Source organism: Solanum dulcamara, chromosome 10 (assembly GCF_947179165.1).
Source record: "Solanum dulcamara chromosome 10, daSolDulc1.2, whole genome shotgun sequence".
Classification (NCBI taxonomy): domain Eukaryota; kingdom Viridiplantae; phylum Streptophyta; class Magnoliopsida; order Solanales; family Solanaceae; genus Solanum; species Solanum dulcamara.
The window spans coordinates 65,900,547-65,918,015 of NC_077246.1; the positions used below are offsets into that span (position 1 = coordinate 65,900,547).

Sequence of the window (17,469 nt, forward strand, 5' to 3'; positions counted from 1 at the left end):
ATGTATTTAGGGGAGGGAATTGGAGTCAATTTGTGTGAGTGGTTGTCAACGTGGTAATCACAGAATGATGATAAAGAAGAAAAAGAGTACGGGCTAATTAAAAAAAATCACGAGGCAAGGACTGAAAGATGTAATAAGATGGAAAATTACTAATTCTTATGGGTGAACATCAAAATTTATTGTTCTTGTTGTTATACAGCTGAAAATTTGAGTAAGAATTTGTTGACATCATTGACTAATGATTAGCCATCATTAGTGATTGGTTGTATGGAGCTTGGGGATGGATTCTGCCATTTTGTATATATATATATAAATATATATTTTCTTTCTGTTTTACTTTTCTATTTTGTTCATGTTACATTTTAATATATAAATATAGGTAGTCAAATATTAAGTGTATTGTATTATATAAACACCATTAGATTTATATTATTTGGAAGAATTGAGACATAAACCTATTTAAGAGTTATGAATATGAGACTTGAGATATTTGTTGGTATCAAAATTTAGGATTTTGATTATATATTTGGATGGGTTCTCGAGTCTAGGCTATATATATAGTATGGGTGTCTACAAACTCATTTACTTACAAATATTATATACTTGTTAGGTTGGGACCGTTCTGAGGCATCGAAGAAAGGAAAATCACCGGTGAATTAGCTTGCTTGACTTTGGTTCTTCGATGGAGGTAGGTTATGATTTATTCTATATCATAGATAGACTCTTAATAGTGATTGATAGTCATTGAGTAATGTGTGAAGTTTACTATGCATTTAATTATTGCGGTTTGGATGGTTGATATGTTGTTGTGATTGGTCTGCAATTCCAAGATCGTGAAATTTATAGTCTTGAACTTGTCCTATCAAAAGTGATGCATTGAATAAATAAGGCTTGATGAAATATTGTTAATGAAGTGGAATGCAATAATAAAGAATGATAAATTAATTATATATTTGGATCGGGTGTCACGAACCGACACGTTATTATTTGGATCGGGTGTCACGAACCGACACGATATATTTGGATCGAATGACATGAGCTGACGCGATATTATTGGATCTGGTATCACGTTCGGGCACAAAAATATTAAAGAAAAACAAATTAAATGACTTAATACTACCCAATCTCAAATAACTCATTTTCCAAAAGAGCGTAGTGTAGAGGCCTGAGTCCTCATGAAATCGCTTGATATTGTTGACTGACTACGTAATTGTTTTATTGTGTTGTCATTGATTTTGTTGTTGCCATATGTTAAGTGTTATGGTTGATTTTCTACTATTACTTTATGCATATTGATTTTTATTTTGAGTCGGCCGATGATACCTACTCAGTACATGTTGCCCTGTACTGACTCCTACTTGTATTTTTTTTGTTTTATTTTGTAGAGTACAACGAGTGTTCCATCGACATCGACTTCGACTTGACTTCAGTTATAGACAGTGTCCAGCTTATCAAGTTCTAGGGTGAGCTATTCATTCTAGCTCGTGTTGGATTTCCTCAATCATGACATGATATTCTTAGTTTTCGGACACAAACTATGTTATTTATTTTATTCTAGCGTTTGATACTTTCAGACCTAGTATTTTGGGATTAGATGTCCTTGGTGTGATGATTTTCAGATTTTAAAAAATCGTATTTAGTAGACTCTAGTGGATTATTATTTCTTACTTTAATTAGGTTTGAGCTTTCCTACTATTGTCGTATTTTATAACTTGAGTAGCTAATATAAGTTGGATTTGTATCGTTGGTTCTCCCACTTAGGATGTTAAGTGTGTGTGCCACTCATGACTCATTTTGGATTGTGACATGTGTGAACCTCTTTGTATTTTGAGTGAATTGTGTGAACTTATTTCTTTCGATATTTTGTACTCTCATATTTATAGTTGATTGTTTATCTCTTTTAGAGGATGTAGATCGATTAACCAAACCACGTTAAATATTTCTGTCTCATTTATCCTCTTACTCATGATTTTTCGAAGTTTGTTTTTGCTAGCTTCCGTATGACATGTGATTATTTTTGGTCCTAACATTAAGTTCACCCAAGGTTAAGGAAAGTGCTAGAAGAATACTTGTAATGGGGGTCCCCCAATGACCAGTACCCCTTATTTTTTGTTTTAAAAAAAAATAAATTGAATTAGCAAACGAAAGAACGAATATGAACATTATATTTTATCTTTTATTAATATTTAAATTAATTTAAATTTAATTTAAATATATTTTACAACATTTGAAAGGATAAGTTTATGAAATATTAAGAGTTCATTTAGAACTCTTCAGCCATGAATTTCTGCTTTTAAACTAATCAATCTTTTTCCCGAAAGTCTAATATGTTTAAATTCAAAAACTTTTTTTACAAAATATATTAACTTTATCCTAAAATTTTCAAATGACTTTTTAATTTTTTATTATTTGGCCTAACTACATTGCAAACTGCTCTTCATTATAATATATACATATAGATAATTAAATTTTAAATTTAATTAATACATATATAATAAACTTTTGAGAAAATCTATCAAATTCGATCACATGTAGACTATTAGCTCCACCCTGACACAATAATGTTTGATGTAACATAAAAGGTTGTGAAATACAATCATTAGGTCCATTCAAAAAATAAGTACGTCCTATTTTTTCTCCATAATATTTAATGTACCAAATCAAAAATTTTACTTAGATACTTTAATTGGGTGATGTTCACTTCAGACACCTCATGCAGAGTTTCACTGTATTATTTTAATATTTTTTTAATAATCAGCTAAAATTACATAGTATGTATAAAGCATTTGCGAATGACCTGACACTACAATTAATTAAAAAAGAACACGTCACACTTGAGTGCAAAATAAAATTAAAAAAATACATTATAGGAAAAAAACTAAATTTCAGCCACAAATAATAAATAAAAATGCCTATTTCTAGACCCCACTATAACTACCCCACCCCTCCTTCCTCCTTTCTTCCCAAACTTTTTCAGCGTCTCTCCTGAACCCTCAATTTCTTTTCTACTTTTTTTTCATTTTATGATTTTCATTAAATTTAGATTTTCATTTTTTTCATAATTATAATTGTTGGATCTAAAGAAAAAAAAAGGACAAGAAGACGATGGTGGTGTGCTTTTCAAATCACGATAGTGATAAAATTAATGGCGATGGTGGAAAGAAAAGAGTGAGAGGAAGAAATAAAGAGAGAAGAGATATGAAATATGGGTGTTGGTATTCATTTTTTTTGACGAAAAAGGTAGAGGGAGGTGATGATAGATTTAGAAAAACAATACAATGAAGAAGAAAAAAGAGGGCTTGAAAATGTGAATAAAAAATTTGACATCCATTGAAGGAGTTTAAACTTGAAAAAATGGTGGAAGGCGGTGGCTTGAGAAATGGAGAAGAAGAGAAAGTAAAATAAAAAAATGACTAAATAATGCATTTCACACGTTATTATTGAGTGTATCATACTCATTTTACTATGTCAACAAAAAGTGTCAAAATGACACAGCGAAACCCTACATGAGGTGTCTAAAATAAACATCGCCCAGTTAAGCTGTCTAAGTAAAATTTGATGCCAACTTTAAGAAGCCACGAATGAATTTGAAAAAAAAAAAGTAGTACTAGTTTTTCTCCATAAGTATTGAATGTACTGCATAAAAGGTTGTGGAAATTACAATCAGTATGTCCATTAAAAAAAAGAGTCTGTACTAATTTTTCTCCATAAGTATTTTTTGGAACTTGGCCAACCACACATTATTTTCTTGAAAAGCAATTTTGATAGTTTTTTGGAAGATAAAATTTAAACATTTGATTAAACAAGCTATTAGTGACAAACTTTTATAGTTATACATGTTATGACATATTTAAGATAATAAATTTCAAAGGACATAATACATAAACATACACTTAAATTTGATCTCATGTCAAGTAAATATTCCACTTTTGACTATGCACATGTAGAATCTCAACTCGTCTTCATTATATTAGTTGAACACTCCAACTTACAAATGATCATTTAGATTTCTCTAAAGAATTATGTGTCACGTCCACATCAAATGTCTATGAAATATAGTGAAAACAAATTGAAGAGTTCAGTTGCCACTTGAGATCAAGTTAAAGTATCTAAATATGCACACTAAAAGTTAAATGAATTTTCATTCAAATTTCATACGAAATAAATGTTCCATATGTTTGTGTGGAGAATTCTTACATTTTCCATGAAGACTTGGGCAATACCAATTACTATGTCAAGTCAACAAGTGGTGAATTTGTAATGTGGTTGCTATAACGTGACATTTACTTTGGTTTGGGGAACTTTTGGAAATAAATTTTCAAATCAATCTTTATATATTTCTTTTAAAGCAATAGCATTTTATTTTGTAAAATTGTTGCTAAAGGTATATCTTTAACTTCTAATTCCATCTCTGATATCGAGATATTATAAAATTGAGTTTAGTTAACATAAATTAATCTAAGAAAACAACATGATAAATGGCAATTTAAATAATACATTTGAAAAACAATAAGATGAAACCAATTACCAATATAACATATTTGCACATTATAATGCAATAAAAGAATTAAGAGGAATTAAGAAGGCATAATACATAAATTGACCCCTAAACTAGGCTTTAAATTTTAAATAGGACCTCCAACGTTCATAGTGCACAAGTAGGCACTTTAACTATCCATTTCTTAAATAAAAAAACATACAAATCCAACTTGGCATAATGCGTATCGGGACGCAATTCAAACGCATCGGGTGTAATTTTTGAGGCTCACAACAATAAAAAAAAGAAGTGAAAATGACAATCTACCCTTAATGAATACCTTTTCTTTCGTTTCCTTTATTTTTTTTGTTTTTTTAATTATAAAATACGTGTAAAGTTTTTAATTACGTGGCAGTCATTGAGTGGCTAAAAGATCCACGTGGGAGCGTTTGTATATCACGCAATAAGGCTGTTGGTTTTGCATGTTTTTTTGTTTAAGAAATGGATAGTTAGAGAGCCTACGTGTGCACTATGAAAGTTGGAGGTCAGACTTAAAATTTGAAGCCAAATTTAAGGGTCAATTTATGTATTATGCAAATTAAGAATAATAAACTAACTTTTTACTTATGTTGATGATAGTCTATTTATTCTTTCCCATTTCTTTTCTCTTTTTTCTCCAGCGAAAGCTGACCTGGATCCACATTTCGATTAATTCCATGGGATACATGCCACCTCCCACTAGCAATATGTATAAGGTAACTCTGTCCACTAAGGTTAAAACAAATGGGAAGAAATTACTTAGTGTTTTTGTCTCTATTGAGAATTGAACCAGAGACTTCATCGTGCTCAACCCACGTCATTTACCACTAAGCCACACCCTTGGCATCGTGGTGCTATATAATGGAGTAACTTTGGCCAAAGATTCGAAATCCCTTTGAAGCATTTTGTTACCAAGTGCATAGTAACATCATGAAGAAGCACATTGTCTTATTGATTCTCTTCTTTCTAATTCAATATTACTCTATATCTATATCAATTGCTTTCTCAAATGAAACAGACCAAGAAGCTTTACTGGCATTCCAAAATCTTGTTCCCACTCCTTTTTTGGCCAAGAATTGGACCAAAAATACTTATTTTTGCTCTTGGTTTGGTGTCACTTGTAGTCCAAAAAGGCAAAGGGTTGTAGCTTTGGCTCTTCCTGATTTGCAACTTCAAGGCACAATTTCCTCATCTTTAGCCAATTTGTCCTTTCTCAGAGAGCTCAATCTTGGGAACAATAACTTCCTGGTGACATCCCTTATGGCATTGGCCACTTGCCTCGCTTGCGAATGATTGATGTTCAAAACAATCAGCTCCAAGGAACCCATCAAGTCTATTTCAACACCAACGAGTTCAAAAGGTTTCATTGGCTTCCAATAAACTCGATGGTGAAATGTGGAAAGGGCCATGGTATGTACTCGAACTCAGAGTCTTGGATCTCTCAAAGAATAATCTCACAGGTATAATCCCTTCTGTTGGAAACGCCAGAAAATTGATGACATTTGATTTGTCTGATAATAGAATCAACGGCAACATTCCAAAGGAGATAGGTAATCTTAGCCAACTTACAGAGTTGTTCTTCTATGAAAATCAATTAACAGGTTCATTCCTGCAGTATTGTTTAATCTCTCATCGCTACATACTGCATCTCTGGCAATAAGTAGCCTTTCTGGTCCTATCTTGCTTGATGAAAAGAATGCTTTTTCAAATCTCAAGATGTTATGTATATCAATGAGTCAAATTTCTGGTCATATTCATTGTAATATTTGTCAACTCAGAGAGCTCAAGATTTTGTCCATATCCTATAACAACATAAGTGGTGAAATACCCAAAAATAACAACATAAGTTGCATAACTTATTTCTAGATGTTCATCAACTAACCAATGAACCTGGTAAGCTTGAGCTGTCATTCTTGAATTCTTTAGTGAACTGTAGGATGCTCCGATATCTATCTGTGGGTGCTAATCCGTTGAATGGCGTTCTACCTGGTGCTATTGGGAATCTTTCATCTGTTATCGAAATATTTGATATAGCATATGCACACATCAATGGCCTCATACCCACAGGTATAGGTAATTTGACCTCTCTAACGACCCTATATTTGGAAAGCAACAACTTGAGGGGAAGTATTCCTTCCGAGGTCGGCAAACTTAAACAACTTCAAGGTCTAAATCTATCTAATAACAATTTAGATGGGCATATTCCACAAGAAGTATGCCAGTTATCTAATTTGGTTGTGTTAGCTCTGGATAACAACGAGCTCTCTGGAATGATTCCATAGTGCATAGGAGATCTTAGCATGCTACAAACTCTTTGGTTGGGTTCTAACAAATTCTCATCAAAGTTTCCGTCGAGCATTTGGAAGATGAGTGGTCTTCTCTATCTTAACAGGTCACAGAATTCTATAGAGCGAGAAGTTCCACCAGATATTGGAGGACTGAAGGCTATTGTAGAACTAGATCTTTCTAGTAATCACTTTTTGGGTAAGATACCAAGCAGATTTGGGGAAGTCCAAAACCTGGAGTCTCTTAACCTATCGAACAATTCATTTTCAGGCCCAATTCCATTATCCTTTGCCAACTTAATAAGTTTGGAAATCTTGGATTTGTCTGTAAATTCCTTGTCAGGTACTATTCCTAGGTCATTGGAAAAACTCTTGTACCTTAAAGTCATCAATGTTTCATTTAATGATTTAGAAGGTGCAATACCTAGTGTGGTGAGTTTGAGAATTCCACTCTGCAATCATTTCTTGGAAACAAAGGTCTGTGGAATGCACATATTGGAGGTTCCTACTTGTGCTATCGGTAATCCCCAACAACAATTAAAATCTAAGGAGCTTGTGCTAAAAATTGTTGTTCCAGTGGTTATTTCATCCTTTCTGATATTCTTGTTGGTTTTAATTTGGATAATGAAACGACACAAGAAAGGAAAGTCCAAGGACGTGGAAAAGGTACCGAAGATCCGGATTCATCAATTGGTTTCTTATCACGAGATTCAACGAACAACAAATAATTTTGATGGATCTAACTTAATTGGTATAGGAAGTTCTGCCCATGTGTACAAAGGCACATTGTCTAGTGAAACTGTGGTGGCCATAAAGGTTCTAGATTTGGAAAATGAGCAAGTATGCAAGAGGTTTGATACTGAATGTGAAGTGATGAGAAATGTTAGGCACAGAAATCTTGTTCTGGTAATTACTACTTGTTCTAGTGACTACATAAGAGCCTTTGTTCTACAATATATGCCCAATGGAAGTCTTGAGAATTGGTTGTACAAAGAAGAGTCCCACTTGAACCTCCTTCAAAGAGTCACCATAATGCTTGATGTGGCTATGGCAATTGAATATCTACATCATGGTCATGACTCTCAGATAGTTCATTGTGACTTAAAGACAACCAATGTTCTTATAGATGAAGAGATGGTGGCACATGTTGGTGATTTTGGCATCTCTAAAATTTTAGCTGCAAGCAAGTCCATGGCACAGACTGAGACATTGGGCACTCTTGGATATATTGCACCAGGTATACTAGACAAGAGTTTTGGTTAGTACATATTTATTATTATTATTATTATATGGTATGAGTTTCTTTTTCATTTTCGTTCTTTTAAGAATATGGTTCGGAGGGAATAGTGTCCACTGGTGGTGATGTTTATATCTATGGCATCATGCTAATGGAGGTTTTGGCAAAAAGAAGACCAACAGATGATGAGATATTCAATGAAAATCTTGGCATGAGTGAGTGGATAAGGCGAGCATTTCCAACAACTATGATGGAAGTTGTGGATGCTGATATTTTTCCTATGGAAGAACAAATCACTTCCAAAAGTGAAGTCTGTATAGCATCCATGATAGAATTGGCTTTAGACTGCACAAAGGAAATGCCAGACTCAAGGATAACCATGAAAGATGTAGTCAAGAGGCTTAACAAAATAAAGAATACATTTTTGGGAATGTAGAAGTTAGCATCTCTTTAAGTGGTGTGCTTTCTGAGCTGCAAGTTAATATGTTGCTTTTTCTTTATCTAGCTAATCTTTTTAATAAAGTCATCCCTATTACTAGGAGTTCTGTAATGTATGTATTTCTAAATGTTGTATGTCATCATATTGTAATTTTTTCCCCAGTAATTACGGTTTGAATACCCAAATAAAGCAGAAGCAAATCAAGAAATATTATGGAAGTGTTAAGCTGCATGGTTTTGCTTGCTTTCTGTTTGCAAGCTTGAAAATATCTCGTCCACCTCTTTACACATCTCCTCCGTATTTTTTATTTGTTAGCTTCTTAATTTGTATTCAACAGTTTGATAAATATTTTAACTAGTGTTAAGACATCCAAGTTTATATGACTCAACACAATTACTATTATGTTAACAATAATGTTTGATTGCTCTCTGAAGAGCAACTCTTCTCAACACAATAATGTTTGCCCACACAAGCACTTTTACAGAAAATAGTGCACAAACGAATTCAAGACACTCTCAATAACATATCTAAGACAAACTGCAGCATTCAACATTATTCACATGAAAACTTAGTCCATATGTTAAGATGTCGTCTGCAAGAATACTAGACTTTCAGCAACAGAGAAGAAGAAAAATCATATCCTGCAAACAATGTTTCACACTGGCATCATAAGAAAAAGCAATGCTAATTGCCATCGTTCTACAGCACATAACTACAACAGATAACTATCACTACTTTCCTAAACCAATAAACACTACAATGAAAAGTAATAAGGATAGATCATTGAAATACAAGAATGATCCAAGATTGCAGTGTGTTCTTTTTCACTTCTTGTTTGAATAAATGGACAATCTTTGCAGGCAACGGCAAGTGGTTTCGACAAATTTGACAGGAATTATATTGGAATAATAGCAACCTACTCAAGAAGCTTATTGCAAGTGCTCACCCCAACAGCAGCAGCAAGATGCCAACCAGCATGTAAGAAAGGTGTTTCAGGAAAGACATCATCAGCTATGAAAAGAGCACCACCTAGCAATGATGACATTTTGTGCACATTGTGGGTCATCCTAAGATCCGGATCTTGAATTGCTCTTTTGGCAAATGCAACCTAAACAGAAAAAGAGTGAAGACCGTCCTTTAAATCATATTCTTTGCAGACGAGGGAAGAACTAGATAGAAGAGAATAAACTGGTAGTGAAATTCAGTTCATTCGAGCATCACGTTTCAGAAGCAGATATCTACCTCCATCATTCCAGTGTGTACAGCAGAAACCATCAGAGGTTGGATTGGCAGGAGGACTGCAGATGCTGCCATCAGCAATTTTGGATTCTCATTTCTAAGTGCCCTTGATAGACACTGCAAAAAAAAATCAGCAGTGTTATTAGCTTCTTTTAAAGCTATGAAGTTTCATAGAACCACCTGCTGAAAAGCACCCACAGATTACCCCTTCTCCCTCTGTACACTTTTTGGATGAGGATGCCATTTTGTACGTTCTTGACTAATCCACTGGGTACCTGTTACCTCCAGTAGATACTAGAAGCTTTTCCACTTAGGAGTTATATAAGAAAAAATTACCAAATATTTTTGCTTATGTTTGATAAATAAAAGGGAATGCGAAGAGGGACAGTGATAATTAATCTACACTTATTATGAGGTAGACTCTAACTGGTACCAAACTACCAATAGGTTATAGAGTAATTCTTGGTCACCACTTTTTTTCTCAGTGCTTGGTCCCCCTGTTATCCATTGCAAGTGCTCCAGGCAGCGTTGGAACTTATTCCGAAATATTTGTGGTATTCCTAGGACAATGCCTAATGGCTAATAGCATCAGGGGTTGTTAGATTGCTGGCAGGGACAAGAATTTCGAAAGGATTTGAAACAGATGTGGTTCACCAACACAACTCCTCTATGCATCTTTTGAACTCTATGGTTGGAAAGGAATAGAGCTTGTTTCGAAAGCCAAAAAAGTCATATTTCTAGGATTAAGAACAACTGTTTGCACAATCTCTCTTTCGAGTGTAAGAGTAAGCTAATTGGATGATTTTCTTACAGATGTTAGGAGAAAGGAAGTAATTAAATCATTGATGTAGTTCAGTATATTTTGGTCTTTCTAAGAACCTAAAATCAGCATCCCAGCTTATGTTAAATGCAAGTTAAATTTCTCGAGTTGCACTCCTATTAGGTGTGTCAATAGCGACATTCTTCGCTTGTTTTTTCCCCCTCTAAAAACAATAGAAAAGAGAACATAATAGCATCCCTTTCAAAATGTTAGAGAAAAAAAAGGTGGAACTGTGAATTCCTTTTGATGAATATATTTAGCTTTGTGTAACATTATGAGATAATGAATTCACTAAACATAAAAAATGGAATTTCTATGGAGTCCATAAAATTTATGAGAAAACAAACTCATAAGTCTGATATTACATTGCTAGCAAAACTATTTTTTAGGTGGCTTCAAACAAGGATCATATGGTGTGGAATCCGGTTCTTCAGAGGGTTGAGAAGAAACTACTAAGGTGGCAGAAAAGATATTTGTCCAAAGGCGGGATAGAAGCGCTGAATAAGAGCTCATTATCGAGCAACCCCATTTGACTTACTTCATGTCTTTGCTTCATGCTCAAATTTCGGTCACCGAAAAGTTGAAAAAGATTCAAAGAAATTTTCTGTGGGGCGCGCAGTGGATGGGCAAGGAAATTTCACTTGGTGCGGTGGGAGACTGTCACATCTCCTGAAAAATTGGGGAGTCTAGGAATTAAAGATCTAAAGGTTTTCAATTAAGATTAATTGGGCAAATGGCTTTGGAGGTTCAGGTGGGAGGTACAAGCTTTGTGGAGGGGGTGATGGTTGTTAAATATGGGATTATAGGAGGGGGGTTGGAGAACTAGAGATATCACTTTGCCTTTCAGTTGTGGTCTGTGGAGGAATATCAAGAAGGAATGAGAATTTTTTTGGGAAAATATATCATTCAAGGTCGGAGACAGAAGGAGAGTAAATTTTTGGGGACATATTGGTGTGGGAAATATTATTGAAAGATGAATTTCAGAGATTGGACAGAACATCTTGCCAAAGAGACTCGATAATACAACATATAAGGGGGACACAAGGTGGAGAGTCTTTTTGGGACTTGAGATTTAAAAGAGAATTTCATGATTGGGAAGTGACTTAAGTTTTAAAGATTGATAGCCTTACTTCATAGGCAAGTCAATCCGGTTACTAAACTTGATGCTTGGTGGTGGAGCCTGGGAAATAATGTAGTGTTCTCTGTGAAGTCCTCCTATGAAAAACTTTTGCTTAGGAAGAAACATGTTTTCCCTTGTAACGCAATATGGATATCAAAGGTGCCGAGGAAGCTGCTAACTGCTAGAAGGGGTGATTTTGACATCGGAAAATCTTAGAAAGCGGAAGGTTGTTTGCGTCAGTTGGTGTTACATGTGTAAGGAGGCGAGTGAGCCAGTGAGGACATGGATCATCTTCTTCTACATTGCGAGCTATCCCTGAGGTTATGGTGGGATATGTTTAGATGGTTTGGCACTCCATAGGCAATGCCAAAAACGTGAAGAGTAAACGTTGAGGGGGACAAAGAGGAGAAGATGAAGGGCTTGGAATGTAGTTCCACTTGCGTTAATATGGATTGTTTGGAGAGAGAGAAATAGGAGGGCTTTTGAAATAGTGGAGTCGAGTTTCTCCCTGTTAGGAGTAGCCTTCGTTCCCTTATTTTCTTTTGATGCACAAAGAAAGTTCCTTGTTGTATAGATGATTTGGTGGAGTTTGTAGAAAATCACATATTTGTGTACATGCTTTACCTTTTGGTATAGCCCTTGTATACAACCAATTTGGTCATGTTTATGAATGAAAATATATTTACCTGATTAAAAAAAAAGCAAAACTATTTTTTATGACGGTGATATCCGGGCCAACTTGCGTGCATTTAAACATGTATTTCTCCCGGAATACAATAAAGAAAAAATAAGAATGACCATTTCGTGGAATGCTTAGCTTTAATATTTTCTTTGAGGTACTTGAGACTCAAAAAATGTAGAAGAATATATCTCCTTTTTGGGAAAAGTAATATTTGATTGAAAGTTCATGATGAATAAAAATTTCTTAAAACACAATTCTCAAGGTAGTGCACTAATGCTCTAGTGTAGCTCTACTTAATTAGCATCCAGATAAAAGTATTATAGGAACTTGAGCACTCTAACACAAATCATCATCACTTTCAAATGCGGAGTAGATACCTCTTACACAATTTAGCAAAAAGGAGACCAAGAAAACTATTTCAGCACACCCCGCCAGCTTTTTGACGTCAATGTCACACACCTTTTCCAAATCTTTGCACTTTTTCCTTTTTGATGTTGATGAATGAGGTAGTTATCAATAATATAATTTTCAGCAAGCACTTCAGGTGTGATTAAAGTTACAAGAAAAATTGAATCTTAGAATATCTGGGCAATATAAAAGATCCTGAAAAGATATAAAATGAATGAACTGCTGAAGACTTACCACTGTTGCTGTTGCTATCATTGAGTAGTCAGCCCACCTCATATAGCGTCTTATTTTGCCTCTCGAAGCATGGTACAAACTGGAGACAATTCCAACTCCAACCAATGAATTGGCATAAAGTTTGCAATGAAGATTTTTCCTGCAGTAACAAAAGAAGAAATTAAAGATTACGAGAGTAATCAAACATGGTCATCATAAAGCAGCTCTAGTAAAATATTTCTGACCTCGGAGCCTGAAGTCCAAGAGCAATAAAAGGAAGAGAAGTGATCACATTCGCAATAGTTTCAGCAACAGTTCTATCACCTAAAAGAAAACAACTAAAAGATTAGAAACATGCTGGAGGCAGTATTATACACCTAACTGTTCATAAAGCGATTGTCTTTGTATGTTTACCATGGCAACTACAACGGATGGGCCTGAGGCAACCAGGCCTTTGCTGCCAAACTCTCCTGGTGAACAAGATAACATGATGAGTCAAATTCTTGTCAACCCTAGTACTAACTTTGGATCTGAATTGACAATTCAATCATCTACATTGCTTATAGAAGATAGAAAAGCACCTCAAGACAAATGATCAGAGGTCAACCAAGATAACCTCATTTTCACTTACTGCACTATTAGGTGTTGTCTTGTTTCAACAGGAAAACTTGCATGGCTCCGTTTATGTAAGTCCCCATGTTGTTTTATCTCTTCCAATGCAAATGGTGAATGAGGCACCACTTGCACTCCATGCACACCCTCCAAGGCTGTCTTAGGCTTCATTGAACTATGGGCACCCATCTGCAATTTGGCAATCAGTCAATTGAATATGACTGATTGCCAGTATTAACACGCAGATACCAATATTGACCAGTTATGGTTGTAATCCAACTACTTCTTTGATTTTCTGTAACAAGGAAAGGAATCATTAGTAATTTCATCTTTTCGAGTGATGAAGAGTACATACTAAGGATTTTTTAAGCAAAGGAAATCTTCCATGAATCAGAAATTATCCCAGGGATTCATCCAACCCCACGATCATTGCTTCAAGCAGCTGTTATTTAAAAAATCATAGAGTAACTTGTGTTTTAATGCACCCTCTTTTGTTTGCATCGTGTCTTCTCTGTTTTCAATATTTACCCCCTAACTTGTTCATTTCTTTGGAAAACGACATATCGTGAGGGGTAAATTAGGAGCTCGACTGCTTCCAGGTTCATCACTATCCTATCTCTGTCTGTACAACTGGATATAGATGGTGTTATCTTATGGGTTTCAGTGGATGCATGGAATTGATTGTTCCTGCACTGAGTAGGTACCAGAAGTTAATGAGACTATATGAGATTGAAATTTTAGAAGTTACCGCGGTTTATTGAGTATTGTGTTTTCCATTATTGAACCACATCTAATGTTCAAAAAGCTTGATTTTTGAATAATCTAGGATCTGGATTAAACTTCAGTAGTTAAACTAATATCATTTTTAGCTATTTTCCATCTCAATAGGACCCATTACACATCGCAACCAGATATATAGCAGTAGAATCATATCATGTCAATGATGTACCTATACCTAACATCCAGCTATGATATAATAACTCAGATATTGATCTAAGATCAAATTTTCCTACTAAAGGACATCAACTTCAAGTCATTAGTTGAATCTTCCCAATTCATCGAGAACCTTCCCAAACAATTATTTAATCAACACCAACAATCAAGACCTAGAAATAACTTAATAAAGATCAAATAATGTACTATTGAAAAATTCTTTTATGAGCCTTTCAAGATGATTCATTCCCTTGTTTATGTCATGATTTTAACTTTTATATGTCCATTGAAAGATTTCATTTTTTTAATAATTGTGATTTCCAGATCAACTTGCGTGTACGGGTACCTATTATCTCTCATCAACAAAGGTAACCGGTAACTCTGTCCACCAAGGCGCTTGGATAGATTACTTTTTTTTCTTTTACTTCATTTCAAGTTTATCTCATAAGCTTCAGTATTATATTAACTCACATATCTTTAATGATTGACTTAGTTATCAGCAGATAGCAAAAATGCAAAGCTAAGACTTTACTCTTCAAAGCATAAAAATAAGTCAATACATATGTACATCCCCCCCCCCCCCCCTTCCCCATCCTCAAATTCCTAACAAAATCCATTTCATTTCTGATCAAATCCCCTAAATTGGAGCACAAACTACATCAATGGATCCTTAAAATTCATCCATGCAACACCCAATTCATTAAACTACTAGCTAGCAGCTCAAATTAAATAAAAACCCAATACATCACTCTTTCCTGGGAATTCAATTAGGGTCATAAAGGGGTAAGGGAAGCATGAAACTCGAAAAAAATCAATTTTTTTACAAAAATCATTATTATAATTACATGGCTCGATTTTGAATTTGAATAAAAGGGAATCTTGAAATTGAAGTGAGCAAAATAGGGAAAAAGAAAGAACCTGTGAGATCGGTATGTGGTAATGCGGTAAAGAAGGAGATTTTTGTGAGCAGAGAAGAGAGAGAGAAAGGCGTATTTATTTTTAGGGAGAAAGATGAAGAAAAAAGTCGCATAAATTATGAGATTATGCGAATGTACGAATCTTTTTGAGGAACTTTGCGCATATTCGGGTGTGCCTTTGCGCTATAGGCTGCTCAAGGTCCCAATCTTGGTTATAAATTTCACAAGTTTAGTTAATTACTTATATATATTATAAGAAAAAATTATTTGATTGAACGATTTTTAAAAATTAATTACTGATTTTAGCGATATTTTTTATTTATTATCATTTATAGCAATACATAGCAATACTATGATAAATCTACACTTGTATTAAAAGTGAATTATGCATACAATATAAATGTATTATAATTGTTTTAAAATATTTATTATGTTTGTGTAGTAAGAAACTGACATAATGTATTATAAGTCTATTAAAGTATGTGATAAATGTATTATCCATCTATAAAACTTGTATTATATATGTTTTATAAATAGTTTTCTGCAATATGTATTAAAACTGTATTATAAATATATTATAAGTGTTCCCTGAAATATTTTTTTTATTGCTATAGATGATAAATATTTTCTTAATATTGTATATTTATGTAAGTTTCCCTTATTATAATTTATAGTATACAAATCTTATTGGTATGTCCCAGATACATATATCTCAAAATGCATGGAGTTAAAATTAGGTGTAATTTGTTCTTAATACACTATATCCAAGTAAATTCGCATGTATCTGAGATACATAAACAAATCTCACTTACCACTCTCCTATGTATTTTGGGAAGCAAGACTAAGTCCTTGTGGGAAAGGCGTCAAAGTCATTTCGAGACGTGCACATGATGGTAACATAATCGATTATTCTGAAGAAAGGGCCTACTATCTTCCAGAATTAGTCCTTCCTCTACCGAACTCTAGTACAAAAAGAATAGGACTTGAAGCAGAACTAGCTCCACTGATGATCATCGCGAAATCACACTAAGAAAGGTAGATGGGAACAACGCATAAACGACTTCTACCACGTTTCCATATGCCATTAGGAGAAGTTAATCTGCGCAATCCGCAATCATAAACCTGGCTCTGCACTAAAGAAATGTGACTACTTCACTTATTATTTTAGTATTAGCCACCTATCCCAGAATGGAATGGGATGGAATAACTAGCGCTACAGAGTGGGGTTTTTGGGGGGGATAGGCTTGTAAAGAAGCAAGCTTATCTCCGCCCCGCCCGACAGTTACTAGATTTCCCATCTCTTTTAAACTTCTCCCGGTCTTTGGCAGTGAGACTATAGAAAATCAAAAATGAAATAAAGAAAATTTCATGAATAGATAGAGTCAACGGTATGACAGATAGCTAGGGGTGTACATGAACCGGGTTGGTTCGGATTTTTTACAAATCAAACCAAATCATTTGTGTCGGGTTATAAAATCTATAAATCAAACCAAACCAATAAAAGTCGGGTTTTTTCGATATTAATTTTTCTCGGTTTTTTCGGGGGTTTTCGGTTTTTTCGAGTTTTTTCGAGTTTCTCGTATTTTTCATAATATCTAATAAAAAGCACAGAGCAGTGCTTCTTAAAAAGAGTTCTAGTATAAAATATCAACATAAAAGATGAAGGCAGAACACTGTTTGAAGTTTTAACTTTATAAGATGAGCTTTGTTTGTATATTATTTAGATGAGCTTCTCAAGTCCAAATCTAAATGTAAGAAAGAAAACAAAAATTATGAAAAATTTTAAAAAAATATTTATAAATTACAATTTATAAATATTTTTTTGTATAACATAATTTAAAAGTAGTATATCTATAATCGGGTCGGTTTGGGTTCGGTTTGACTTTTTTTTAGTTAAAACCAAACCAACCCTATAATGGTCGAGTTTTTTTTCCAAACACCAAACCAAGTTAAACCAAACCACTAGTCGGTTTTTTTTTCCGGTTTGGTTCGGTTTGTCGATTTGGTGCGGTTTATCAGTTTGCCCTGTACAGCCCTACAGATAGCGC

General features: G+C 34.3%; 2 protein-coding genes and 1 pseudogene across 2 annotated transcripts; 2 read left to right on the top strand and 1 right to left on the bottom strand.

The window, feature by feature from the left end:
- The first annotated feature begins 5,909 nt into the window (after positions 1-5,909).
- On the top strand, positions 5,910-6,798 carry LOC129869892 (LRR receptor-like serine/threonine-protein kinase ERECTA). The gene is made up of 3 exons (XM_055944468.1): positions 5,910-6,066; positions 6,132-6,234; positions 6,453-6,798. Exons 1-3 carry the CDS (start codon positions 5,910-5,912, stop codon positions 6,796-6,798), a joined length of 606 nt encoding a protein of 201 aa, XP_055800443.1.
- An 84-nt stretch (positions 6,799-6,882) lies between these two features.
- LOC129869893 (receptor kinase-like protein Xa21) lies at positions 6,883-8,474 on the top strand (annotated as a pseudogene).
- A 642-nt stretch (positions 8,475-9,116) lies between these two features.
- Positions 9,117-15,589, bottom strand: LOC129870338 (uncharacterized). Its single transcript, XM_055945078.1, has 7 exons — positions 15,423-15,589; positions 13,591-13,866; positions 13,374-13,429; positions 13,205-13,283; positions 12,981-13,119; positions 9,720-9,833; positions 9,117-9,585 (listed from the first exon to the last, which is right to left on the bottom strand). Exons 2-7 carry the CDS (start codon positions 13,758-13,760, stop codon positions 9,394-9,396), a joined length of 750 nt encoding a protein of 249 aa, XP_055801053.1. The 5' UTR covers positions 13,761-13,866; positions 15,423-15,589; the 3' UTR covers positions 9,117-9,393.
- Positions 15,590-17,469: the final 1,880 nt, after the last annotated feature.

Coding starts and splice junctions, on each gene's coding strand:
- LOC129869892 (XM_055944468.1), top strand. CDS start 5,910: ATGTGGAAAGGGCCATGGTATGTACTCGAACTCAGAGTCTTGGATCTC. Junction 6,067..6,131: donor CAACATTCCAAAGGAGATAG/GTAATCTTAGCC, acceptor TCATTCCTGCAG/TATTGTTTAATCTCTCATCG. Junction 6,235..6,452: donor GCTTTTTCAAATCTCAAGAT/GTTATGTATATC, acceptor AGTGAACTGTAG/GATGCTCCGATATCTATCTG.
- LOC129870338 (XM_055945078.1), bottom strand. CDS start 13,760: ATGGGTGCCCATAGTTCAATGAAGCCTAAGACAGCCTTGGAGGGTGTG. Junction 13,430..13,590: donor AGACAACACCTAATAGTGCA/GTAAGTGAAAAT, acceptor CTTGTTCACCAG/GAGAGTTTGGCAGCAAAGGC. Junction 9,834..12,980: donor TGATAGCAACAGCAACAGTG/GTAAGTCTTCAG, acceptor TTTTTTTTGCAG/TGTCTATCAAGGGCACTTAG.